The sequence below is a fragment of the Mugil cephalus genome, chromosome 3 (assembly GCF_022458985.1).
Source record: "Mugil cephalus isolate CIBA_MC_2020 chromosome 3, CIBA_Mcephalus_1.1, whole genome shotgun sequence".
NCBI classification, from domain to species: domain Eukaryota; kingdom Metazoa; phylum Chordata; class Actinopteri; order Mugiliformes; family Mugilidae; genus Mugil; species Mugil cephalus.
In genome coordinates this window covers 28,209,952-28,235,674 of record NC_061772.1, presented here as the reverse complement: position 1 = coordinate 28,235,674, position 25,723 = coordinate 28,209,952, and the positions used below count along the sequence as shown (strand labels likewise).

Below are 25,723 nucleotides of genomic sequence, written 5' to 3'. Positions count from 1 at the left end.
TTCCAGTTAGAGGAATAAAAGGCTACGAGCTAATTAAAGAACAAACTAACTGTCACATTAAACAGAAAACATCTGACTTGGTACTAACACACGTATCCAGTTTTAACAACGAGCTCTTGCACAATAAAATGTTTCTCCACGTTCGTCTCGAGCCGTGAACTCACAGTTCACAAACTCCGTCTGCAAATAAACACCAACATCATTAAATATGGAGCTAACAGGTGATTTCTCCAGTGGTTTGTTACCAACTGATGTTTCAGAACCATGAACTGTGTGTGTGCGTCATGACAGGGGTCACAATGAGCAGCTACATCATGTTATCAATAGGCCTGTCTCTAGATTAACCAAAGAAATGCATATTTAGGACATAACCAAAGTAAATTAAATGGTGTTATTGGCCCTTTCTGAGCTCATGCATTTAAGCCAAGACTCTGAAGTTTCTGTCACAAAGAACCAGAATCTCTCTAAGTGGTTTTGTTCTGGAGGATAAAAAATAAGAAGATTTTCTTTTGTTTTGAAAGTAAATGTGTTGGTTGAATCCTACAATAACTTTTATCAATGAAACCAGAAGAAAATGACATGTTGCCTCATGCAGCATTCACTCAAACACGACTCGTGTCCAGAGCTCTGATTGGTTCAGTCCCATGTGTCATAAACCAGCCAGCAGGATGTTAAAGGGTTAACATTTTTAATCACAATTACTGCATGTTTTTTTTTTGTTTGTTTGTTTTGTTTGGTTAATGCATAAATTAATCACCGTATTCTTCTGGATGTTTTTCAACTTTTTATTACGCTCCCTGTCTTTGTTTCTGCTGCTTTGGTCACTTCCTACACGTTTACTGCACTGTTCACTTTTTCAGTTTCCGTTTAACATTTCACTTCATTGTTCACATTCTCATTCTCACATGGTTATTTTATATTTGGTATTATTATTTTTTTTCTTTAAAGATTTTATATTGTTAGGCATCCAGGTGCATGGCAAAGGAATTTCATTGGACATCGAAACATTTTCTATACTGTGCATGTGACAATAAACTCTTTAAAGTGGAAGTTTCTGATTTTCCAAACTACTACATGGATAGAGCATGTGTTCATTGGTTTTAAAGCAACAGATATTAATACATATTATATATTTTAGAGAACGCTGGAAGTGTTCATACACACGGTATGTTGATCACATGTCAGTATTTTCTTCTTAGATAACAGAATTACACTTTTGTGTAGTTGAGATGATAGAATCATGGAAAAAAGTCTTGAGTGTGTACAACAGGACAAATGATAATAAGAAGCAACAACTTATTATTATTATTATTATTTTTTAACAGCAGTTTATTGTATTTTCAAGATAAATCAATACATTAGCAAACAGAACGGACAGGAAAATAAAATAAATAAAATAAACAATGGGTACAATCATTTCAGTCTGTTATTCTACGAATCAACTTGTATCTCATTCGGTTCCAAATAATTGTAAAAAAAAAAAAAAAAAAAAAAAAGGAGCCAAATTTTCCCAAACTTATCCAGTTTATTTTTAGTGAAAGAACTTATCTTTTCAAGGGAAAAATTAAAGGACATTCCCTTCAACCACTGAGAAATTCCACCGATCGACTGATTCTTCAATGAGCAGGAAATACACTTTATTGAGAAGAGACCTCGCGTTAGTTTAAATGTCAAAACCCAAAAACCAATAATCTGAGGACATCCCTACATGCAGTGAATCAGTGAGCCCTTCAAGAAGCAACGTCTTCATTTGTGTACTTGAAGTTGCCTTTTGGTGGAAGGTAGGAACCAGTTTTTGGACGAACATGCTGCACTTCATGCCGACAACTTAAAAAGTTTCTTTCTGTCTGAAAGTGAACATACATGTTAATACAACAGGAGGTCAGAGCTCCATTAAACAGATGCTGTGTGTCTGGAGCTAAACAGGTGTACAGCTTCTCTCTGAGTGACGCAGGCACTGGCCGGCGGTGAGTTACCACTTCCTGTTTCGTGCTGAGGTCACTGACCTCCGGACACGACGGGTCGGCCGCGGCTAAACGCTCTGAAAGGCCGTGACTGTCCCGCTGGGCTGAGCCGCTGATTGGATCACCATGCCCTCTGCTTTCAGTGCAGAGAGGAGACAACTGGCTTGTTGCTAGGCAGCGTGACGTAGGCTGAAGATGGATTCTCTCTGAGCGTGAGGAGAAACATGGAGGTAGAAGAACGTGGACAGAAACATCTTGGTTCAAAACTTCTTCTTCTACTGTCGTATTTTGAAGCAGAGCCACGTTTTCTCCTTTCATTTCATTAGGTGGTGATGTTTTGATTGAGCATCTGAGGACACACAGTCAGAACATGAACCATCCCATTTTTTTCTCCTCCAGATCCCAAAACATCCCTTGAAAATATCTTTGCAAGAGTCACGTAGTAAATTTAGGTTGTTTGTTTTGTCCTGCTGGTGCACCGGTGTGTCACAGCTCGTAATGTCAGCTCTCATGAAGCTCTACTTACTCATAAATAACTCATCTGAGCTGAGATAAGTCATCCGAGCGGAGCCGTTCCTGCTGCAGCCGCTGTAGCTGCTGGTAACTCGGTATCGGCCACTCCCGTGTTCTCAGTATGAGAGGAGGCTCAGAGATGTCCGGTGGAGGCCGACGCGCTGCAGCAGCTGCTCCGAGCTCCGAGCTCCGATCCGAGCTCTGATTACTCATGTGTGACGACTCCTCTCTGCATCTGTAACATAACAAAAATAAAAAAAAAGAAAAAAAAGGGAACTGGCTTCACGTGGTTTCTCAAACTTATCACAGTTTTCCACTTGGTTGTGCAACAGAAACTTGTGTCAGGTTTCTAAGAACTACATGTTGTATGGAAACAACATGTAGTTTCACATGCAGAGTGAGGGGGAGTTTTGTGTTTATTGTTAAAGTGCAACACTCAAATAATTGTGATATATCGCAGTCTTATTCTGCTGTATTTATTTATGTGACGACTACATTTCCCTTTAAATGACAATTTTACACATAAAAGAAATAAAATACGATGCATTTAACAGAGTAAACTACACACCATTTTTGCTATCTTTGATTTATTTTTAGCATTTTCTAAGCCCACACTTTATAAACTGACTATCATGTGTGTGCTGTTATATTTTCTTACATTTGATATTGTCTTTTATTGTTTTTTGTTCGTATTTTCCCATAAATAAATATGGTCTCATCTTATTTGTCTCTTTTTCTCTCTTTGTTAAGCACTGATTTGTTATAGGATTCTGAGAAATGCTACAGAAACAAGGTTTATTATTATTTAAATGCATCAAATGGCACTTTTATTATCACTTTATTGAATTGACTGCATTACTTTTTCTTTTCTCTTCGTCCAGTACGATAACACACAGTGTGAATAAGCTGCTACACTCTCTGCAGGTCTGTGTTTTCTCCTCTCAGGGGTCAAAGGTTAAATCACTTCAACCTGCTGCTTCTATCTGCTCCTGCTGAGACGAAGCCGTCAGGTCACTTCCTGTAGAGGAGACAAATGTCCAGTCCAGCTCCTTCTCTCTGTCCCCAGACGTCACCTGATAAATGCGAGGTCTGTCCTTGTCATCAGCAGCAGCAGCAGCAGCAGCAGCTCTGACGTCAGGATGTTCCTCCTCCTCCTCCTCCTCCTCCACCTCCTCTTCTTCTTCTTCTTCTTCTTGTTACTGGATGTAAATCAGAGCGTCGCTGTCGTCCTCTTCAAAGACGCACCAACAAAAGGAGCTCTGATTGAAGTGGTGGCGGCGCTGACGTGTTTTACGAGTTTCTAAGCAGAAACAGGAAGAAAGAAATGGACCCAAAAGCTGATTTTGTGTTTTTTTGTGTTTTCTTTCGGCCTCTATGACTAATACACTAGTTTGACTTGTTTAAAAAATTCAATAAAATCCACAAGTCTGATTCTGATACAGAAAAACTGACATACACACAAGTTTAATGAATTATTTTGTAATTACATGTCCAAAACTGATCACTTTCAAATGAAATCACACAACTTTAAGGAAACATATACATTTCCTGAGGTGCTTACTCAGGGAACCATAGCCCTCGACTGTATTATACTTATAGTTGCTGAGTCAGACACTTAGCAACACCCGCCTGTCACTCCAAACATCTGCAGCCTCAATTATGCACAGTTTTAACCCTTTACTCATCGACACACTTGGAAATTCTAAATCTCAGCCCTACAGAGTTTATGTAGACGTTATTACTTTTGTGTAATTTCTCAAATTTTTTAAAATTTTTATGTAGAAAAACAAGACTAGACTGATGAATTTACTGCTCACAGTTACTTGTTTCAGGCACTTGTCACATTATTATCACTTGTTCTTTATGGTGTGGAACTTAAAACCACATTAGACCTGAGAATGTTTCCTTGATCTTCTCTGATTGGCTGAATGAAAACCACATGCTTCTAAAATTCACTGAGAGGAACAGGAAGGCAACTTAAAACGTGTTCCATAAAGGGTTAAGTCTTGACGCACATTTTAAAATGCAGGTCTATGGGGATTAATTCACTTTCGTAGCCAGGCTACTTTTAATTGGTCTTAAAAGTTCGCTGATTTTTTTTCCTGGAGGAGGCGTCTTGAGTCAGATCAGTTTTTGGACCAAAGTTTTACTTCAACCGGGTGGTCATAATATTTTGGCTCATTTATGCAGGTCATATTAGTTGATTCCGTGATGTGTCAATGGATTCGGATGAGGACATGGCTGTATTACAGTTTGAAAACTCAAGGAGTCAAGAGCTAAATATTAGAGCTACGAGAACCACTGAATGTTTCTGTATTTTACATTTCTGATAGAAGAACATATGAAATGACGCTTTATGTTTAAGGACTATGTTATGATTACATTTCCCAAGCTGATCACTTTAATCACTAGTTAAGTGCAGGACTCAGATGGACATGACGAGTGCTCTTTATTTTGAAGCTAAAGTACATACAGACAATTTATTCCACTTATAATTTAATTAAATAATTCTCAGTCTCCGTCGTTCATGTGAAAAGTCCTTTCAGTCTAAACCTTCACGCTGTTTTTTTAAAACCATGTTCACTTATCTGAGCTGCAGCGTCACGTGTGAGGACGCTCAGAGCAGGACACGTGAAACCATGAGCTGGACACTATCGAAGCACTCGTCACATTCGTGCCAGGGAGTGACGACGATCCACTGTATCACATAACTGTACTGTATGTGCTCAGCATTCAGAGGCAGCGAGCGGAGGCCTGGACGAACAGCTGAGCTCCAGGGCTTCACAAACATGGACGTAGTGAAAAAAATTAAATAGAAAACATGACAAATAAAAAGGAAACGAGCACTTAAACATGATTTAATACAAAAAAGAGTCACATAGTCACATATGTCATCTCAACACTTTCACAAAACATTTAAAAGTTAAAACTAAAGGCATAAAGGGAAAGAAAGAAAGTAGGAAAAACCCACATTTATCATTTATATTATGGAGTGTATAGAACAGGCAAATATAAGCCTTTGGCTTCAGCCTTTTTTTGTGTTAGTGTAAAATATTTGGCTGCAGTTACTGTGACTGAAATTCATGCATTCATTCATTACAGTGATTTTAACAGCAAATAATTTATAAATAAATTCCACATGATTTTTATATTTGCTCCATTCATCGCCATCACATGTAATACACTGACTCACACTAATGTTCTGCACATGCACATATAAACATAATCACTACCGACCAAAACGTAATTCCTGTTCTTCAGCTTTTATTGTATTGACATGAGGGAACTTGTGAACGTGTCTGTGCCCACAATAAAAGAGTAAAGTAAATATACAGTCACAGTGGGAAGCCATGCTACGTGTCCAGGGATCAGTTTTGGGGCATTGGACAAGTCTTCCCCTCCTACCTCAGCTGTGGACACAGCTACGAATGATCTGGATAACTAAAAACTAAAAAATGAAAATAATCAAACAATAAATAAGACTCTTTCTTTTTAACCAGAATTCAATATTCAACAAAAAAAAAATGGAAAGAAACTGTAATTAGCCAACTAAAGTAATAATAATAATAATAATAATAAAAGCTCATGTAAAAAGGTCAACCTGGATGCTGACAATCATGGCAAACGGATTTCATGTGTGGAATAAATGACACAACTAAAAGTCTTTTGTGTTTTAAACATCGGCTGCCTTGTACCGTCAGTGACTCTTCCACAGTCCACAGACTCTCATTGATTTTAAACTCAGTCCCCTTCCGATGCCTTTGTTTCTGTGCTCTCTGTAGAAGTACACAGTGACACAAAAGTACCAGACAGTAGCTTATTCCCAGACGTAGACGAACATCTGAAGCCGAGTCCAAACGCAGGATAGAGAGGTTCGGTAAATGTGCAGTAAAAGGTGTGGAGTGGGGTCAGAGCGTCACCAGAGACTCTGTAGAAGGACAGAGTACCAGCAGGACAGTCCAGATACACTGCTATTCTGTGAGAGGGAGAGTATGAGCAGAAAGGGACTTTAGTTTCTCTATCGTTGTGATAGACGGAGTAAAAGTCATCAGAGCAGGACAAACTCCAGGACTGATGATTCCCTCCGAGCTTGCATGCATTCCCTTCTCCTCTCCTCCTGATTCCTCTGTAGGTCACCGCAACATGAACATCTCCTCTACACTCCACTTCCCAGTAGGCGCGACCAGTCAACGCTTCTGTGCACAGCACCTGAGGCCAAAAGTCGAACCTGTCTTCGTGATCAGGATGTTGCTGACAATCTCTCCTTATCGCCCTCCTGTTGTTGTCAGTCAGCTTGACGTATCTGTGTGCTGTGTCTGGGTCCAGGTTGAGTTCACAGGCATCTGGTGGATACAAGCAGTACAGCATCAGTCTAGGCTGATTTGTTATAGATCACATGCCATACCCATATAGACCCTTCACGGTTTGTAAATAATGTGGTGGTTTTTTTGAGGGGCGGGGCTTAACTGGAGGCAAAACATCTCTAACACTATAGCTTGTAAACGCCGGTTAATATATTTCTGCTTTGGAAATAATGGACGGGGAAAACACATATTTTAGAGAATATACTAAAACACACTCCCCAAGACTTTGAGTGTTATTTTAAAAAGCTGACACTGACTGATGTGACTATATTCACTGACCCCAACACTCTCACTGTCTCACTCACTCACACACAAAGATGGACACAGAGGGGACAAAGTCTCCAACAAAGATATTACAAGAAGTAAGTGGAACCACTGTGGAGGGTAACGTAGTAAATGCAACTTCTGCTTGGACACCTCTGAGACACACAACTAACGTTGTGTTACCTAGCGGTTAGCATTAACCTATGTAAGAATCCCCTAAATAATGATGCACTTAATGTAATTACATTCTAACCCATAACGTTATCCAGCCTGAAACTGATGATGCATTACATATTAATCTTATCTGATAGGAAGTGTGCACGTTGTTGATTGTCTCACTCCAATCTTTTCTTTTAATTGCCGAAGCCAAACCAACGTTGACTACGACTGGTACGTGATAAAAGTTAGTGTTTGTGATTTTTCAGTTTTAGCACCAGAAATACAACATTTTCACACACAACATTTTCATGGTTGAAAGTGACAGCGTTAGCCTCTGTTAGCCTCTGTTAGCCTTCCCTCTGTTTTGCCTCCAGTTAACATTGTGACGTCACAGTGATGTAGGCCATGAAGGGCTCTATATTCAATTCTGTGAATAATGTTATTACTACCAAAAAACAATGACTAGGTAAAAGTACACTTTTTAAAAATATTTTAAACATGCATGGTGAAGTTTACGTTGATAGAAAATATACTCACACTTTTTAAGACCAGGTTTTAGTCTTTGCACTCCACAGTTGTCCATTCTGAGGGAACAAACAAAGTCCAAGTCAATGCCATCTTCCTTCCATTTTGCATTAACCATTAGTGTTAAAGAATCTCAAGCCTGACAAATCTGGGAGGTCAGGATTGGGTGCAGATATCAATCTGTGAGTAGGGCAGTGAACTTAGTTATGAGGCTTTTTAAATCTTGATTATATAGTCTCTGAGATAAATTTGTTTGAATTTATCTGTTTAAAGCCTTTGCTTTAGACCATGTTGTGTGATGGCCCTGCCTTTATTGTGCTGTTGTCAGTGTCTAAAGCCCAACGGGGGCTCGTCCGGTACAGTGAACAATGAACAATGTTGTACATCAACAAAACCTTGATGATTTGGTCGTTTATAGCGATACTTGGTATTCACACCTGCAGTGCATGAGCACTGTTTCAGGTGAGTTGAGGCGCAGCTTGCAGTGAATCTGGCTAAATGTATTTCTGCTATGGCTACAGTAACTTATCTCAGCTAGGAGTTGGGACAGGGTTGGGTGGTCCTTGATTTTCTTCTTCTGCACAAGCATCCTTGATTCTTCATACACTTGTACAACTTTTCTTAGAACTTGAAATGCATCCTCATTCAAGTGTCTCATCTGGACTGTTGCAACTATCTCCTTGTCCAAGCTCTTGTGTTTGCCACTGTATCTTATAGCAGCAGCTAAAAGCAAAATCTTTTCATCTTTTCCACTTTTTCATAGTATTGTCAGAACCTTCTTTCGAGTGTGATTATTGCCGTCTTTCCTCTGGATGATTGATGGCAATTACACTTTACAGTTGCACTACAGTTTAGCTCTTGTTTGTGCTGGGGAATAAATGTGTCCCTTCAACAAGCATATCTATATATCAATACCTGAGAGTGTCCAGTTTCCATTGTTGATTGCTCAGTCCAGCAGACAACTGCATTTTTCCTGAGTCTCCAGGATTGTTGTAGCTCAGGTCCAGCTCTCTTATATGGGAGCGGTTGTGACTAAGGGCGGATGCCAAAGAAGTACAGCCATCATTTGTGATCAAACAGCCTGACATTCTGTAAACAAAGAGAACAGTATTGCCTGCATTAAACTGGTTTGATGTTGGATTTTGAGCGTTTGGATCATGTCAGTAAGGTCAGTGTTGCCATAGTGGATGCTAGAAAGTTTGGGTATTGATAGGCATTAGTGTTTGGATGATACTTGGCAAAGTAATACACAGATCAAGAATCCTACCGACCTGAGAGTTTCCAGTGTAATCTTTCGATTCTTCAGTCCAGTACATAGAAGCTTCACTCCTGCATCCTGCAGATCGTTGTTGCACAGGTAGAGCTCTTTCACAGACCTGAGAACTGGGGCCAGACCTTCACAGCTTCTCTCTGACAGGTTACAGCTCGTCAGCCTGAAAATGGATTTTGGTTGGTGAAATTTTTATTGACCATACACATAGAGTGTATTTGCTTTCTGCATTTAACCCATCTCAGAGCAGTGGGACTAAGAAATTAAGGTACCTTGAGCATCCAGACCATCAACACCTTAACCTTGGGTTTAGATGCTTGCTCCTCAAGGCACCTGTATAACCACTAGTCCACTGCCCCAATTCAGTTTGTGAAAAAATGGAATAAGGAATAGCTTGCATCCTGACCTGAGCTTTTCCAGTCTGCAGTTTGGACTCTTTAGTCCAGCGCAAAGAAGCTTTACTCCGGTGTCCGGCAAGACATTGTCACTCAGGTCCAGCTCTTTCACACTGGAAAACTGGGAGCTGAGAACTTTGGCTATGGCGTCACAACTTTCCAAAGAGAGTTTACAGCTTGACAGCCTGAGGAGGGATTTGGGTTTGTCAATTTGCACAAAATAATGAAAGATAAGAGACAAGACAATCTGTTATATACAACTTAATCCTGACCGGAGCTTTTCAAGTGTACAGTTTGGACTCTCCAATCCAGCACAAAGAAGCTTCCCTCGTACATCATGCAGGTCGTTGTTACTCAGATCCAGCTCTTTCACACTAGAAGATTTTGACCTGAGAACTAAGGCAAGAGCTTCACAGCTTCTCCCTGACAGGTTGCAGCTCAACAGACTGTGGAGGTATTTTGGTTAGTTAATTTACATAACAATGAATTGTTTGCAATATCATCTGTTACATACAATTAAATCCTCACCTGAGCTTTTCCAGTGTACAGTTTGGACTCTCCAGTCCAGCACAGAGAAACTTCACACCTGCATCTGGCAGGTCGTTGTTACTCAGGTCCAACTCTTTCAAACTAAAAAACTGGAAGCTGAGAACTGCAGACAGAGCTTTGCAGTTTTTCCAAGAGAGGGTACAGCTGGTCAGCCTGAGGAAGGAATTTTGTTTTGTCAATTCACATAACATGTTAAATTGTTTGCAACATCATCTCTTATATACAACTGAATCCTGACCTGAGCTTTTCCAGTCTACAGTTTGGACTCTTCAGCCCAGCACAGAGATGTTTCACTCCTGGGTCTGGCAGGTCGTTTTCGCTCAGGTCCAGATCGTTCACACTGTTGGACTTGGAGCTGATAATTGAGGCCAGAGCTTCACAGCTTTTCCAATCAATGTTACAACAAGACAGCCTGAGGAAGAATTTGGGGAAAATGCTTTACATAAAGTAATGAATAACTTGCAAGATCATATATCATTTACAACTGAATCTTGACCTGAGCTTTTCCAGTGTACAGTTTGGACTCTTCAGTCCATCACAAAGCAGTGTCACTCCTTCATCCTGCAGGTCATTGTTACTCAGGTCCAGCTCTTTTACATGTGTGGACTTTGTCCGAAGAACTGAGGCCAGAGTTTCACAGCTTCCCTTTGATAGATTACAGTTAGACAGCCTGAAGAGGAATTTTGGTTAGTAACCTCCCATAAAATAATGGATAGTTTGTGTAAACAATACAACTAAATCCTGACCTGAGCACTTCCAGTCTACACTTTGGACTCTTCAGTCCAGCACAAAAAGACATCATTCCTACGTCCTGCAGTTCGTTGTTACTCAGATCCAGATCTTTCACACCAGAGGACTCGGAGCTGAGAACTGAGGCTAGAGCTTCACAGCATCGCCAAGAGATTTTACAATTAGTCAGCCTGAGGAGAGATTTTGGTTAGTCGGGTCACATGCAACATCATCAGTTATATACTACGAAATCCTGACCTGAGCTTTTGTAGTGTACTCGTCGGATCCCTCAGTATGTCACAGAGATGCTCCACTCCTGTGTCCTGCAGGTCATTGTCACTTAGGTCCAGCTCTTTCACACTCGACACTCGAGACTTGTCTCTGAGAACTGAGGCCAAAGTTTCACAGCTTCTCGAAGAGAGTTTACAGCCACTTAACCTGGTTAGCAATCATTTCAGAAGAAAATAGTTGCAGTTAACTAATTAATGTATTTTACTGCAGACTAAACACTACATTTAACCGTACTGCTCATGTGACTGCTTACTGAACTTTACTGCAGGCTTTGATTACTGGCAGCAGCTTAAGAAAAGCTTTTTCTGAAGTCGAGTATTTCTTCAGGTCAAACACTTTTAAGTCATTTTCTGAAGACAGTAGGATGTAGACCAGAGCTGACCATTGATCAGAAGAGAGTTTGTCTGAGCAGGGACTTCCTGAGCTCAGGGAGTGTTGGATCTCCTCCACTAGAGAACAATCCCTCAGTTCGCTCAAGCAGTGGAACAAACTGATGCATTTCTCTAAATCAGAACTTGTGCTTATGATATTCTTGATATATTCAGCAGTTTCTTTCTGTACTTCTAGACTTCCTGTTTGCGTCAGCAGGCCCGGTAGAAGAGTTTGATTGGTCTGCAGTGATAGACCCAGGAGGAAGCGGAGGAACAAGTCCAAGTGTCCATTTTGGCTCTGCAAGGCTTTGTCCACAGCACTCTTATAGAAGTCATTCTTTCTACAAGACTGGCCTGAAAGTAGATTCTTTCCAGATTTGGCAAAGGTCAGATGGACATAAAGAGCAGCCAGAAACTCCTGAACGCTTAGATGGACGAAGCAGAACACTTTCTTCCAGTACACCCCTCTCTCTTCTTTAAAGATCTGAGTCAACACTCCTGAGTACACTGAGGCTGCTCTGATATCGATGCCACACTCTGTCAGGTCTGATTCATAGAAGATCAGTTTGCCCTTCTGCAGGTGCTCAAAAGCAAGTTTTCCTAGTGAAAGGACCATTTTTCTGCTCTTTTTATTCCAGTATGTTTCAGCTTCTTTGTGGTACTTTTCATTACTCAGTTTGGTCTGCACCACCAGGAAGTAGATGTACATCTCAGTCAGGGTCTTGGGCAGCTTTGCTTTGTCTTTGGTCTTCAGTGTGTGATCCAGAACTTCAGCAGTGATCCAGCAGAAGACTGGGATGTGACACATGGTGTGGAGGTTTTGTGATGTCTTGATGTGGGAGATGATCCTGCTGGCCTGCTCTTCATCTCTGAACCTCTTCCTGAAGTACTCCTCCTTCTGGGGGTCAGTGAACCCTGTGACCTCTGTCACCTTGTCAACATACTCAGGAGGGATCTGATTGGCTGCTGCACGTCGTGTGGTTATCCAGAGGTGAGCAGAGGGAAGCAATTTCCCCCTGATGAGGTTTGTCAGTAGCACATCCACTGAGGTGGACTCTGTGACATCAGTCAGGATCTCAGTCTTGTGGAAGTCCAGAGGAGGTCGACACTCATCCAGACCGTCAAAGATGAACAGAATTTTGAACTCTTCAAACGTGCAAATTCCTGTTTCTTTGGTTTCATTAAAGAAGTGATGAACAAGTTTCATCAAGCTAAACCTTTTCTCCTTCATCAGATTCAGTTCCCTAAAAGTGAAGGGAAATATGAAGAGAGTGTCCTTGTTGGTTTTGTCTTCAGCCCAGTCCAGAGTGAACTTCTGTGTTAAGACTGATTTACCAATTCCAGCCACTCCCTTTGTCATCACTGTCCTGACTGGCTTATCCCTTCCAGGTAAAGGTTTAAATAAATCTTCATAGCTGAAAATGGATTTTGAACTTGCCTCTTTGCCAGAGGCTGCTTCTATCTGTCGGACCTCATGTTGATCACTGACTTCTTTACTCTCCCCCTCAGTGATGTAGAGCTCTGTGTAGATCTGATTGAGAAGCGTTGGGTTTCCTGCTTTAGCCACCCCCTCAAACACACACTGAAACCTCTTCTTCAGATTAGATTTGAGTTTACGTTGACACACTGCACCCTGGGTTCCTAAAACATACAACAAATTAAATCAGGGAGAGTTCTAAAACGTTTGACTGGTAGTGGAGTTTGTATTAAAAGGACACCAGATTAGAAAGACGTTGTCAAACTGTCTAATGCAAATGAACACACACATAACACATAGAGATACAAGATATGTGCTGATGAGTTGATCTTAAATATGCTTTTCAAGATCATACAATTTCTAGTATTCCAGAAAAACAAATTATATAAACACTTACTGTTATGCAGAGAATCGGCCAGCTTTTCCTCCTTCATTGCCCTCAGGAAGTACTGTGTAATCTTTATAAATGCCTCTCTGCAACTCTTCTTCTGCTCTTCCATCTCACTGCCCATAAGCGCCTCATCATCTGTTTGATTCTCTAAGCATTCTGGGTAATCTGCTCCCAGTATACGCATAAAATTCTTCAGCTCATTTTTCACAAAACAGGCAATGTTCTGCTCAACCAGCTGGAAAAGAACAATAGAACATAATATGTGATATATCTGGCTCTCTGAAGGTTAGTTGGTGAAAACATACATGTAGCATTGTGATGATATTAGGGCCAAAGTATTTGTTAACTGCAAATGTACAAACCATGAATGTGTTCTTGAGGTCTTTTTGATCCTGCTGTGTAGACGGAGCATTGGGAACCCCTGAGATCTGCAGCTCATGTCTGGGGAGAAAAAAAAACACGAGTGGGTTATTTGGGTTAACACATGAATAAAGCCTACGACACACTAAGCCACATTTCTCACAACCTTTTCAGAATATTAACAATAACAAACACACTCATTATTGCAGGCTGCTATTGAACAAGGCTGCACCACTCCACTGGTGTGTGGTCATGTGTGGAGTGAAAAATAAGAAGTTGTTCAGTTGAAGAGCTTCTTATTTTGGACAAACTAAAGACTTTTAATATAAATTTGTTCTGGGAAGTGGTGTGGAGGCAGCTGAGAGAGATTCACTTTTTGCAGATGTTATTTAGGAGACAGTATAATGTATGTAGATTAAGGAACAACCTTTTGATTTCTGGTGTTCCATCATCACTTTGGCCAGTTTTAAAATCGTCAGAGCGAAATAATGAGTTGTTACTCGCACAGCTTGGTGTAGGAGAATCTGGTCTCTGGTGCTGTGGTTCTTGCCTGCAATACAAACAGACACAAATCATAGTACTGGTTTAAATCTTCAGATAACTAAGAAATCAAACAAACAATGAAATAATAAACCTTTTTATGAATACCCACAGTTGGGGCATGTGTGAATAAGCAAAGACAAACATTTCTGCATAGATTTTAAGTGACTGATTCTCTGGATAATATTCGGGGCTACATTTCTCAAATGCTTCCTGTGGACCCCTCACCTGTTGGCAAAGGCATCAAGGTCAAATGCAGTGTGAGTTTGGAAGCAGGTTAATGTGGGGACCGAGCCATGCTCACCACTACCGTTGTAAACTAATTGTAGACAAGTGGAACACCAACCTCCCTGGCAGGGATAGAACCTGAGTTGGTGCGGAGGGTAGAGCACTACCCACTAGGCATAGTTGTCCGTCTGTATGCATGGTGTGGGTTCTGGTTCCCAACTGTCTCCAGAAAAGGATTGTCTCCTTTTCTGGAGTTTTCCAGTGTAACAGGCGCTGGACAGGTGTTGGGATACTCACATATCCCTAACTGATCACCTACACATTGGCGTACTCCCTTAGGAATGGGAGTGTCCCCTCTATATGACTGTGCTGGAGGTAAGGTTGTTGGGGTTGCATGTGCATCATACAACACTTCGGAACAGCCAGTGTTGTTAGAGTCTCTGAGTGGAGTCTTTCAAGGTATTCCATCCTGCAATTCCATAGGTCTTCTTGTGACTTCAGTGACGGTGAAGTCGGGTTGACTGTGACCAACAACCTGTCTAGAGGTGTTGATGTTGTTGAACTACCATGCTTGTCATGTATTATCTATAACAACTTCAGCCATGTTTAAGCATAAGAATGCCTTTGTTGACATCGCACGTTCCACACAGGAGCGTACAGATAAAGATCAATGATTAACTTTGTGGTGATATGTGGTCATATGTCTTGGAAACTTGGGTGTCAGTGACCATGAATCAGGTGGTAGAAAAGGCTGCTCGACTGACCAGGGAAACCCAAATGCGTAGTGAGGATCAACTGGAAATAGATGCCCTGTTCCATGAGGTTTTCGACTCCCACCTCTGTAAGAGCTCCTCGTGCAACTCTGGGGAGGTTTGGAACAAGGAATTCAAGCGAGCAATGTTTAAATCCTCCACTGCAGAAGGGTTTAGCAGGAGCCGTGGTCAAAAGGTTGTCTGTGCCTGACAGATTGTCATGTGGCATCCTTATAACCCACTGGTGGTGAAAGAAGCCATCAATCTGAAGAAGGAGGGCTTTCGAGCATGGTTGGCCCAGGAGTCACTACAAAGCAAAAAAGGGGGTTCTGGCAAACTGTGCAGCAACCCAGGCAGAGAAAACAGGGTTTAGTTTAAGCTGTGTCGAGCGGGAAAGTGGAACCAATGACCTGGACTGGGAATGTGGTCGAGAAATGGAAGGGAGTCCTGAAATCTGTAGTAGCTAAGATGAAACAGACCAGTTTCCTGCTTTGGACAAAAGAGGAAGCTCTGGGCCAAAATTTACACTACACAAACTTTTTTTTTTTTTTTACACAAAATGTGTCATAGTTGAGTTTTTTGAATCCTGTGGACCTGCTTTTCATGGTTCCTGTTTTATTTGGTAAAGTTCCTCTTTGGTGTTTACAGTCCTGTGTTGCTTCCTGTGTTTCCCCAGTTGGATTGTTGGATTGGTTTCTCCTTGTGTGCTGTGTCCTCATTAGTTTCACCTGTGTCTCTTCACCCCTCTACCTGTGTGTGTTTATATAGTCCTGCTGTTCCCTGGACTCATGCACCTTGATGTTCCTTAATTTTCATTTTGTTCCTTTAAATTTTTCCTGGAAAGTTACTTGTTGTTTTATAGCAGTGGAAGCAGTTGAGAAACTTAGAGATTCATTTTTTGCAGATGCAATTTAGGAGACAGTATAATGTATGTAGTGTAAAGAACAACCTTCTGATTTCTGGTGTTCCATCATCACTTTGGCCAGTTTTAAAATTGTCAAGGCGAAATAATGAGTTGTTACTCGCACAGCTGGGTGTCAGAGAATCTTGTCTCTGGTGTTGTGGTTCTGGGCTGCAATACAAACAGACACAAATTACTGTACTGGTTTAAATCTTTAAATAACTAAGAAATCAAACAAACCTTTTTTTATGAATACCCACAGTTGGGCCATGTGTGAATAAGCAAAGGAATTGTTGGATTGGTTTCTGCTTGTGTGCTTTGGCCTCATTAGTTTCACCTATGTCTCTTTGCCCTAATGCTCCCGTGTGTGTTTGTATAGTCGTACTGTTCCCTTTGTTCTCTATCACGTCGTCTACCACGTTAGCCTGTTTGTCTTGGACTCATGTTCCTTAGTTTTCGTTTTGGTTCGGTCTTTGAATTTGCGTTCTAGGATTACGCAGCCTCTCGACTACAGCGCCTTTAATTACTTGTTTCCTGTAAGATTTCATCAAATACATTAAGTTTCCAGCTCCTGCCTCATCCCTGTGTCCTGCATTTGGCTTCCACGTCACTAGAAATTCCTACAAAATGGCTTCATTTGTAGAGCCAGTAATCCATTATTACACTCTCTAAAAATTAGTGGTTTCATATCTGTCTTTTGCATTTTGGCAGCTCCTAAATGAGACGATAGTCTTTGAAGACATGCACATTAAGTAACGACCTTTTAATTCCTGGCGTTCCATCATCGGTATGTCCAGTTTTAAAATCCACAAACAAACTCATTGACCGGTCACTCGTCATGGACACATTGCTGGCTACAGGAGAGTCTGCTCTCTGCTGCTGTTCCTCTGGGCTGCACAAAGAGAAACACAAATCACTAATAAATTATAACGCATACAACTATTAACAATAAAATAATGATAATCTAATAATCTTTATAGTATAACTGATCTTTCGAAACAGAATTTTAAGGTATATGTTTGATAATTACTGAGGGTTATCAAATGTTTCTCATGCATAAAGATGTTTCTATGTGTATTTTAAATCACCAGATCACATGAACTGGGAAAAAAGGAAATAAATACAGACCAGTTTCCTGCTTTGGACTTTGGACGGTTAAAGATCATTTCTTCATCTCACCTCTCTGCTTTTGTCTCCTTCTCATCTTTCCCACAGGGATGTTTTTGTTTGTTTCCCTCAGTTTTTTTCCCACACGAATCCATTGTAGATGCAGCATCTTTACATGAACACAACACATCAAATCAACACTCATTACAACAACAGTTGTAACAAACAGTTATCACTTCCTTAATTCACATCCATTCAGTTTATCTGCCATCAAGAAACGCTTCAGAGCTCATTTACTTTGGAATTAAAATAAAATACTTTTGTTAAAAGTTAAACCGTGTGTATAAATGTAGAACAACAAGGCTATAACTTTTTGATTTAAGGTATAAGGTATATATTAGGCAAACAGTGTTTCCCTCTTGGATGCCGTCAAAGGACTTCCTGGTTTTTTATTTATGTAATCCATATACGAGTTAGTTTCACTTAGAGCAGTTACAGTCGCATAATTTTGTCTTGAGTGCGGTTGTTATGAAAAAACATGTGAATGTGGGTTTTTTTATCCTAAAGTCATACACACAACAGAATATTTTAAAACACTGCTTTGCTTTTGAAATAACTAGCGACAGCGTTGAACAAAAAGTGACCGAAATGAATTAGTGAGAGTTTTAGATTCATAACACAGAATGTAGCAAAGACTTTGTTTCAATCTTCCTTTTGTTTAGTTTTGATTTATATCAACTGCGAGAATAAAAACCTAAGAACAACATTTCTCTCTCTAAAATGTATTTCCTCAACAGTCGCAGGTATTCCAGTACTATCTGTTTAAATCAAGTGCTCAGCTGTCCTGTACATGTAAAAATTTAATGAAATTTCTGAATTTTGTAGTCATGTTAAATAAAAGTAATACAAGTAAAACTGATGCCATACCTCTTGATACTTGCTGAGCCTGGAACTGAAACCAAAAATGCCCTAGTGAGAAGCAAAGTGAGTTCACCTGACCACAAAGCAGTGGTGGAGGTATGAACCAATCACATCAAACTATCTAAAAAAATATATATATTCAGGGGTAATTTCCACGCTGACCTCTGACCTCTGATTTAAACTGTTAATAGACATGTAAGAATCAGAACTGGACCAAGCACAAACCTTTGCCTTCAACATTTAGCATAGAACTATGTTCATATGCTAAAACTAAAGAGAAAGAAATATTTGATATTATTGTAATGTAAAGGGAAATCTATGATAATATAATAATAACTGAAATATCTGAAATGATGCAGCAGCTTATTGCTGAAGGTAGAGATCATGATGATGCTGGAACATATTACGGATTTCCAACACAAACATTTCAAACACCATAACCACAGCTCATCAAATCTGAAACTAAGATCTAGTATTGTGTGTTTCTGTAGCTGATCTGAGCTTATCAAGCTGGCAGTAACTTTCCAGTGAAGTCACTTGGTCTGAACATTTCTGCCTGTAGCACAGAGCTGAGATGTATGAGCATCTCTGTGGACAACTTGGTGACACAAATCCCCAAATTTTCACACATCCTGAGATTTAGATTTTTATACCAGTATATGTCCGGTGAGTCTTTCTTTTATTAGCACTTAGTCTGTTTATCTTATCTAAACTGTCACTACTATCAGATGAGATTTTTCCCTTTAACATGACTTTTCCTTGAACTGACTGTTGAGCTGCTCTGTCGTGTTGCTGAGAAGAAAGAGAGAACATGACTTCATCTAGAAATCCTCCAGAAACTGAACACAGCAGCTTCCTCTGCTGCTGCAGACGCCAGCTGGACGCGCTCAGCTGTTACATGTTCAGTGACGTCACCGCCGGAGTGTTTGGGCCTCGGTCCAGCCTTCGGTCCAGCCTTCGGTCCAGCGGTGTCGTCACGGCCTGATCAGATGATCACTATGTGCCCTTCTCTGGAGGCTTACACCACGGCATTCACACGTTACATAGATATCAAGGCATTCATAAACTTTCTGCAGCTGTGCTCATGAAGATTTACTGCAAGTGACCAGTGGTTTGAGGAGACGACTTAGAGCTGGAAAGTTACGGCTCAGACTAAAACCCACTGCATCCACGGCTTAATCTCACTTCTCTATGTGTGTGTGTGTCCAGATGGATGGATTAAATGCAGAGAAGGAATGTCACCATGGGAGCTTTGAAAGATAATAAGACTGTAGTTTGGGAAATCAAGGAGCAGCTGTTACCCCGTGGAAAGCAAGCGGCGTCTAAAGTGGTCGTAGTAAATAGTTTCACCCTGCAGAGGGCAGTAATACGCTCCAGACAGTCTGCTAAAGTAACATTCCTGAAGAAGACAAAGAAGAAGACGCAGACAAAGGAGTAGTGATGTTTAATACCTGCGAGTTCCTTTCTGATCCGATACGGAGTAAAATTCAGGCTGATATCGGCGATACTGATGTCAATACTTTGTGTAAAACACCCTAAAAGTAAAGGCATTTCAAATCAAAGCATCATTATTTATTTATGTTAAACTCTGAGGTATATGGAGCTAGTGGCCTCATTTACTATATAGCTGAGCTAATACAACAACAGGAAAAACAGACACAATCATACAAAATATGTGAAAACAGTTTCAAAGACTAAAAAAAGTGAAATAATAAGACTAGTAAAGTAAATAATTAAGAACTACTATAAAATGAACCCTTTCATCTTAATTGTGACTCTGTTCTCTCCTCCTCATCATAAATGCCTCATATTCTGTGTTGTGGTTTAACCTGAGGTGTTTCACAAGGTTTGTTGTGTTGCCACAACTCAGTAGTTTAGTTTCTTTCCACTGTGTTCCTACGTCACCTAGAACAACTGAAGTATCCAAAGTATCAATATTTTGATTTGAGAATCGATTTTAGAGCATAAAGACCTGGTATCGGAAGTATCGATATTTCAGTATCTTTCCGCGCATCACTATCAAAGAGAAGAAGAAGAAGAAGCAGGAAAAAAAAAAAAGCTAAAATGGATAAAGAAACAAGTTCAGATTCAACGTCCTGTAGAGCCAGTCTGTCTTAACATGTACTGATTTATTCTAGATGATCACGTTGGTGAGAAGATATTTATGGGTCTGAATGTTCAGATGAGATGAAGTTTTAAAGATCAGACCAAACAACGTTTCAGTTTTTCCAAAAGAAATATTTATTGAAAATGCAAATGTACACTTGTATGATACAAATCGTCTTTAACTCGACTATCCAAGTGGGTTTTGTTGGTAACACACAGAGAAACATGCATCTATCGTTCACCACCACGCGCTGCTCATCGTTTCCTTCAGACTCCCTGTTCTGGACCGAACGCCTCTCGTTTTTTTTTTTTTTAGTTTTATTTAATTTATTTATTTATTTTTATCAACGATACGAGAACGGCTGTGCTCTATATCAAACTCCATAAATAAATAAAGTGCTGCACGTACAGACGGATTTAAATCAGTCAATAAACCTCTCTAGTGTTGATTATAGGAAGTATATGTCACATCTCTGAACGTACACTTTACTGTGTCTAACAGTGACTCATCTAAAACAAAGTCTGATATTGCAAATTATTTTAAGAAGGTAGAAATTATTTACAAAAAAAAAGAAATAAGGCACAGCATGAGGAATTCTGGGTGAATTATGGATTTTAAAACAGGTCGATGATGATGATGATGATGATCTGAACTGAGGTGAGAAGACTCTTTAAAGAACTGAGTTTAAATATATTTTTGTTGCATTTTAGAAAATAACAGACCTCAGTGAATATTTTCTTTCCTCTGGGTGGAGGGTGGAGGGGCATTAATACAGAGTTTAACCTCATCAGATCTGGCTTTAAGCTAAGAAATAGCTGCAGATAAGTGCTAACAATGCATTGTTACATGTTGTGTTACTCTATTTCTGTGCTCTGAATCGATAAATATATATTATAAATATATAAATGTTGAATGTGGAAAAGTTTCTCTGGAAGAATCTGCAGGTTTTACCAAAAAGAAAATTAAACCTTAGAAGATGTCAGAGGATAAAACCAAACTTGATCTATAAATGTTCAAAAATGAAAAAATAGCAACGCAACACATTATATTAATGGATGTAACGTCTCAACTTTGAAGCTTTTTCTCGTTTCACAATGAAATACTATCATTTTCGGACTATTTGTTAATAATTTTCTGCCTTTTCTTCAACTCCAGTGATTTTTTTGGGGGTGATAAGTTGTGGACTTTAATTAGTTTACAACTAAATGTCTCTGATTGGTTGGAGGACGATCCAGTTTGTTTCAGCAACAGTTTATGTCAGTAGTTTTGTTTTTGGCTTCGTCCTTGTTTTAATTCATGTTGTTGATGGAGTCAACAACCCTGAGACATGAACAATAAACAGGGCTTCATATGTCTTCATACTTCATATGTTTGCATTTATCATGTTTGTTATATATTGTCGATATGAGTGGAGATCTATTCAGTAGATCCATTCTTCATTATCCACTCTGAGACTTTTTAACCTCCTGAGACCGTGCGTCCTCATATGGGGACGTTAAGTTTTAGCTTTTATCACAGCTTATTCTGCTTCATTTAAACCCCACCTCATTAGTGGACGCTTAAGTCTGCCATTTAGTGGTAGCAAAGGATAAAACTTACTTATTTATGCTAATTAACGTTTCTAGTTTGATATGATGTACAAATTTAACAAATTAGCAATTGCTGCTAATTGGCAAGTACTTGTTTGAGGACGTTGGGACTTCATTTTTTGCAATGTTGTCTTTATTCAGCCATGTTCAGGTATTAAAATAAACAGTTTTATATTCTGTCACACATTGGGTGACTTTAATCCCAGTGTCCACGTATGAGGACATTCAGTTTTTTCAAAAACTACTACTTCCTGTTCAAAGATGATGCTCAGTTTTTATATATTGTACTGATCCCAAATACTGTGGAGAAATTAAAAATGCATGGCACATAAAAGCTCAGGTCTCAGGAGGTTTTAAGATTTTTAAACGCTTGCACATCTACTATCATTTTTAGCTCAGCACTTTTTAGATTAGACTTTTGCATTAAAAATAAATAAGACTTAAGAACGTATTGGTTTATCATTACTTAAACTTTTAGGGACGAATGTTTACGGTTTTGCATGAACATCATCTATTGTTTAAGGGAACAACCACAAAAAATGTACTTTTATTAAGGACCAAAACTTTTCATCAGTAACAGAAGAGGTCTAGTCTGTTTGTCATCACCCTTCTCTGGGCCGGGAAAGTAAATATCAGAGGTCAAATGTCGCCTTAAAGGTCCTGCAGGTTTTGCAGCTGTTTGCCCGAGAGAAAAACAAAAAAACAAAAAAAACAAAATCTGCTCTGCAGTACCACCTCCCTGCCAGCAGAGGCACCAGAACATCTCACTGAGAGATAATTCACTGCCAGCCTTTAACATCCTGCACCACTCCTGTTAATCACAGCTCAGTATCCCTCCATTAATCTCTCTATTATCAGTCTAAGTCATTCAGATCCCAACACCATGTCTCTGTCTCCGTCTCTGTGTGTGTGTGTGTGTGTGTGTCTGTGTGCGAGTGTGTAGCTGGTGTGTGTTTGTGTTCAGGACCACTGGCAGGAGCAGTCGGTGGGCTCCTGGATGGTGTAGCTGACCCAGGTTGCGTTGCCGCTGCAGTAGAGCTGCACGGAGCGTCTCTGCAGCCCCGTCTCCCTGCAGCACTTGCAGAAGCGAGCGTACGTGTTGATGTTGTAGTTGTAGATGCTGGCGGACGGACACTTCCCGTCACATGACACGATGTTCACCTGCACGACAGAGGCGGTCAGTACGGGAGCTGATCAAACCAGGACTCCATTCAGATTCCCTGCAGCAGCAACGTTTTTCAGGCTCAAACTGATAGAGAGATTAAGTAGGGACCCCCTACCTACTAAATAAATATGCATTATATGAATATGCATCATTATTATCATTTTGCATTCAATATTAAGCTTTTCAAATAATACACAGGTTCAAATATTCATTTGCATGTGCAACAGTAGGGTGGAAGTAACGTCTTCTGCCTTAATTTATCCCTTTACTAAAATATGTTGGATTCATGTCAATATGTCTAAAGAAATTTAAATTTGTGGGGGGAAATTCAAATGTATATAAATATATAAAGACATTCTGACCCCCCAGTAGTACCTCTATGGACCCCTTAAGGGTCACGGACCCCCTGCTGAAGACCGACCTATGCAGGGGTACTCAAATACAAATCTTAAAGGGTCGAGTCACGTGCCAAACTATTCAAAACAAACTCCTTTTCATTCAAAACAACAAAAATACATGAAAAATTTCCATTTTGGCATAAATTCAAATAAATACTTGAATAAAACAAGACCCCTGCCATGAACCCTACCCTATATCAGGAGGGATTTTAAATAAACACAAAGAACCACAAGAAAGAAGAAACCTGTATTTCTGTTCTAAGGTGAAGCTCAGGAATTTTAAAACTAACATACGGGCTAAAATCAAACACAAATTTAACATAAATAAATAAATAAATCAGCACCTTATAAGATTCCTGTGGTAGATAAATATATCAAGATACATTTGAAATGTGTCAAACACTAGTTACTGAGAGAAACGGCTTCTTGCATCTGCTGCCAGTGGTTTGAACTCTGGCACAGACGGTGTGATGGGAGGAATGAGGCGGATTGAATCAAAAACATGGATTGAAATTATAATATTTTTCATCATGATTTTTATCGTTATTTCCAGAATGGCAAAATTTATCTGGATGAATTTTTTTAGCCCATATTGCTCATGTTTCCCTACCAACACGTAAAACATGTTGTCATGGAGACAAGAGTCCCTGTTTCCACGTGCTGACCAAACCAAACCAAACCACCCTGTGAAGGAATCACAGCTGAGGGGCCTGAGCCCCATAGATCAATGTCTGCAGTCGTGTGAAAGCAGCAGGAAACACGATGAAGCTGCACAAATGAAACAATAAATCCTGCAGAATCCTCTGTCCATTAGTTGGGCTGTTGTATTTTCCTGTATTTAGTTCAGCTGCACCACTGCACCTTCATCTGTTTCTAAATGAAACTCCACCTGGACATTTTGCATGATGCACCGCTACAGGGCCTGAACCGTTCGTTCCCCTGGAAGATCAGCTGACACTCACCGGCCTGTTGCTGCGACAGTCGCTCTTCCTGATCGTCATCCTCACCGTCACCTTCTGACACGACTTTCCGTCTTCCTTACCTGTTAGCACGACAACAAACACAGAGACACACTAGAGCAGAGGTAACACACGCAGCAAAAACAAGCCTGGACACAGCAAACACCACAGAAGAAGAAGATGATGATGAAGACAGAAGGAATTAAAGGACTGAGGCAGCCAATCACGTGGAAGCAGTTTCAGAGTTAAGAAAATGGAAATAAACTCAGAAAGTACTGAGGAAAAACTTGGAAAAGACAAAAGAGACAGAGCCAAGTCATTAAAAATAAAAATAAAAAAGTGCCGTCATGCATTTATCCTGCTCATGAAATACCTCCAAACAAAACTGATTCAACATCTGAGAATGTGCAATGAATTAAAACCAGAAACACACGCAGGGCATAAACCTAAAAGATGCTGCGTGTGGCATTTCCTCGTATTAAAAGAACCGATTTTACACATTTACACCATTTTCTTCTTCTTCTGTTGATGTGAGAATTCCTTTAGATGCTTTAATAACTCAAGTAAATAATGAAATGAAATAAAAAGTCTGAGTCCTCCAGCAGCTTGTGTCATAGTTATTGTGTTTTAAAAATTCAGCTCTGCAAAGTTTTTATTCATTTAATCATTATCAAAACTCCAAACCCTTTGGACTATTTGTTGAATTTTCCAGGAGGAACCAGAGATACGACACTGGAAGAAGGTTCTTCTCTCTTTTATAAAGTAAATTATCAAAATACATAACTCCAGCTCAACTTTTGACTCTACTTGGGTCATAGTTGAGCTTTTTCCTTCTTTTTATTGTTGTAGCATCTTTTTATTGTTTCTTTTACTTCAACCACTCTGGACGTCAACAGCTCCAAAACACGACAGAAGCTACATTACTGGTCCAATATTTGTCTTTTCTTTATTGAAATGTAGTTTAATGTCTCATTTTACTCCGAAATGTGAGCAAAGACCAAATAAATAACTGAAGTTAACAAGAAAAAATCAACATAAAACCCAAAATTTACTCTAAACTTTGGACTCATCACAGTTACCATCTTTGTCTGATTTATCGTACTGATATCGGCGATACTCGCCATGTATCGATACCAATATTCACAGTATCGCCCACTCCCACTTTTTACTAAACTGGTCAAATGTGAATGCTCTTTTCCAATGATCCTGACACCAGTTCTGATACTCCTGACCGGTTTCCTTTTTTTTTTCCTCATAAAATGCCACACGTAGCATCTCCAGTTTGCCAAACAGCGCCCCCTGCAGGGCTGCAGCCGTTGTGCAGATCTCCCACCCCGCAGCTACGTCCCCGAAACCAGCCCACATCTGTATCTACCGACGCATGCAGACGTCTAAGCCCGACTACTGGGCCACTACCAACAGTACATTGTTGGC

General features: G+C 40.0%; 2 protein-coding genes across 3 annotated transcripts in view; both read right to left on the bottom strand.

The window, feature by feature from the left end:
• Positions 1 to 5,319: 5,319 nt before the first annotated feature.
• On the bottom strand, positions 5,320 to 18,115 carry LOC125004913 (NACHT, LRR and PYD domains-containing protein 12-like). Of its 2 annotated transcripts, XM_047579741.1 has the most exons (19): positions 18,078 to 18,115; positions 17,223 to 17,319; positions 16,804 to 16,935; positions 16,092 to 16,214; positions 14,050 to 14,172; positions 13,625 to 13,703; positions 13,269 to 13,497; positions 11,277 to 13,035; positions 10,991 to 11,170; positions 10,750 to 10,923; positions 10,500 to 10,673; positions 10,242 to 10,415; positions 9,983 to 10,156; positions 9,727 to 9,900; positions 9,466 to 9,639; positions 9,061 to 9,222; positions 8,705 to 8,878; positions 7,802 to 7,848; positions 5,320 to 6,820 (listed from the first exon to the last, which is right to left on the bottom strand). In XM_047579741.1, exons 2-19 carry the CDS (start codon positions 17,303 to 17,305, stop codon positions 6,219 to 6,221), a joined length of 4,737 nt encoding a protein of 1,578 aa, XP_047435697.1. In that variant the 5' UTR covers positions 17,306 to 17,319; positions 18,078 to 18,115; the 3' UTR covers positions 5,320 to 6,218. The 2 variants fall into 2 exon arrangements, with proteins under 2 accessions (XP_047435697.1, XP_047435698.1); XM_047579742.1 differs by lacking the exon at positions 10,242 to 10,415.
• Positions 18,116 to 20,288: 2,173 nt separating this feature from the next.
• otog (otogelin) overlaps positions 20,289 to 25,723 on the bottom strand; it is a 69,854-nt gene continuing 64,419 nt past the window's right edge. Inside the window, exons 56-57 of the mRNA XM_047580776.1 lie at positions 24,293 to 24,372; positions 20,289 to 22,928 (exon numbers count right to left, since the gene is read on the bottom strand). Coding sequence (XP_047436732.1) covers positions 22,728 to 22,928; positions 24,293 to 24,372 — 281 coding nt within the window. The 3' untranslated portion in view covers positions 20,289 to 22,727. The remainder of the gene's footprint in view (positions 22,929 to 24,292; positions 24,373 to 25,723) is intronic.

What these genes read in the sequence shown, in the direction of transcription:
- LOC125004913 (XM_047579741.1), bottom strand. Translation starts at nt 17,305, where the DNA reads ATGGATTCGTGTGGGAAAAAAACTGAGGGAAACAAACAAAAACATCCC. An exon ending in TGTACACTGGAAAAGCTCAG is followed by an intron (nt 10,416 to 10,499) that starts GTCAAGATTCAG and finishes ATTCTTCCTCAG; the next exon opens with GCTGTCTTGTTGTAACATTG. An exon ending in AAAACCTGGTCTTAAAAAGT is followed by an intron (nt 6,821 to 7,801) that starts GTGAGTATATTT and finishes TGTATCCACCAG; the next exon opens with ATGCCTGTGAACTCAACCTG.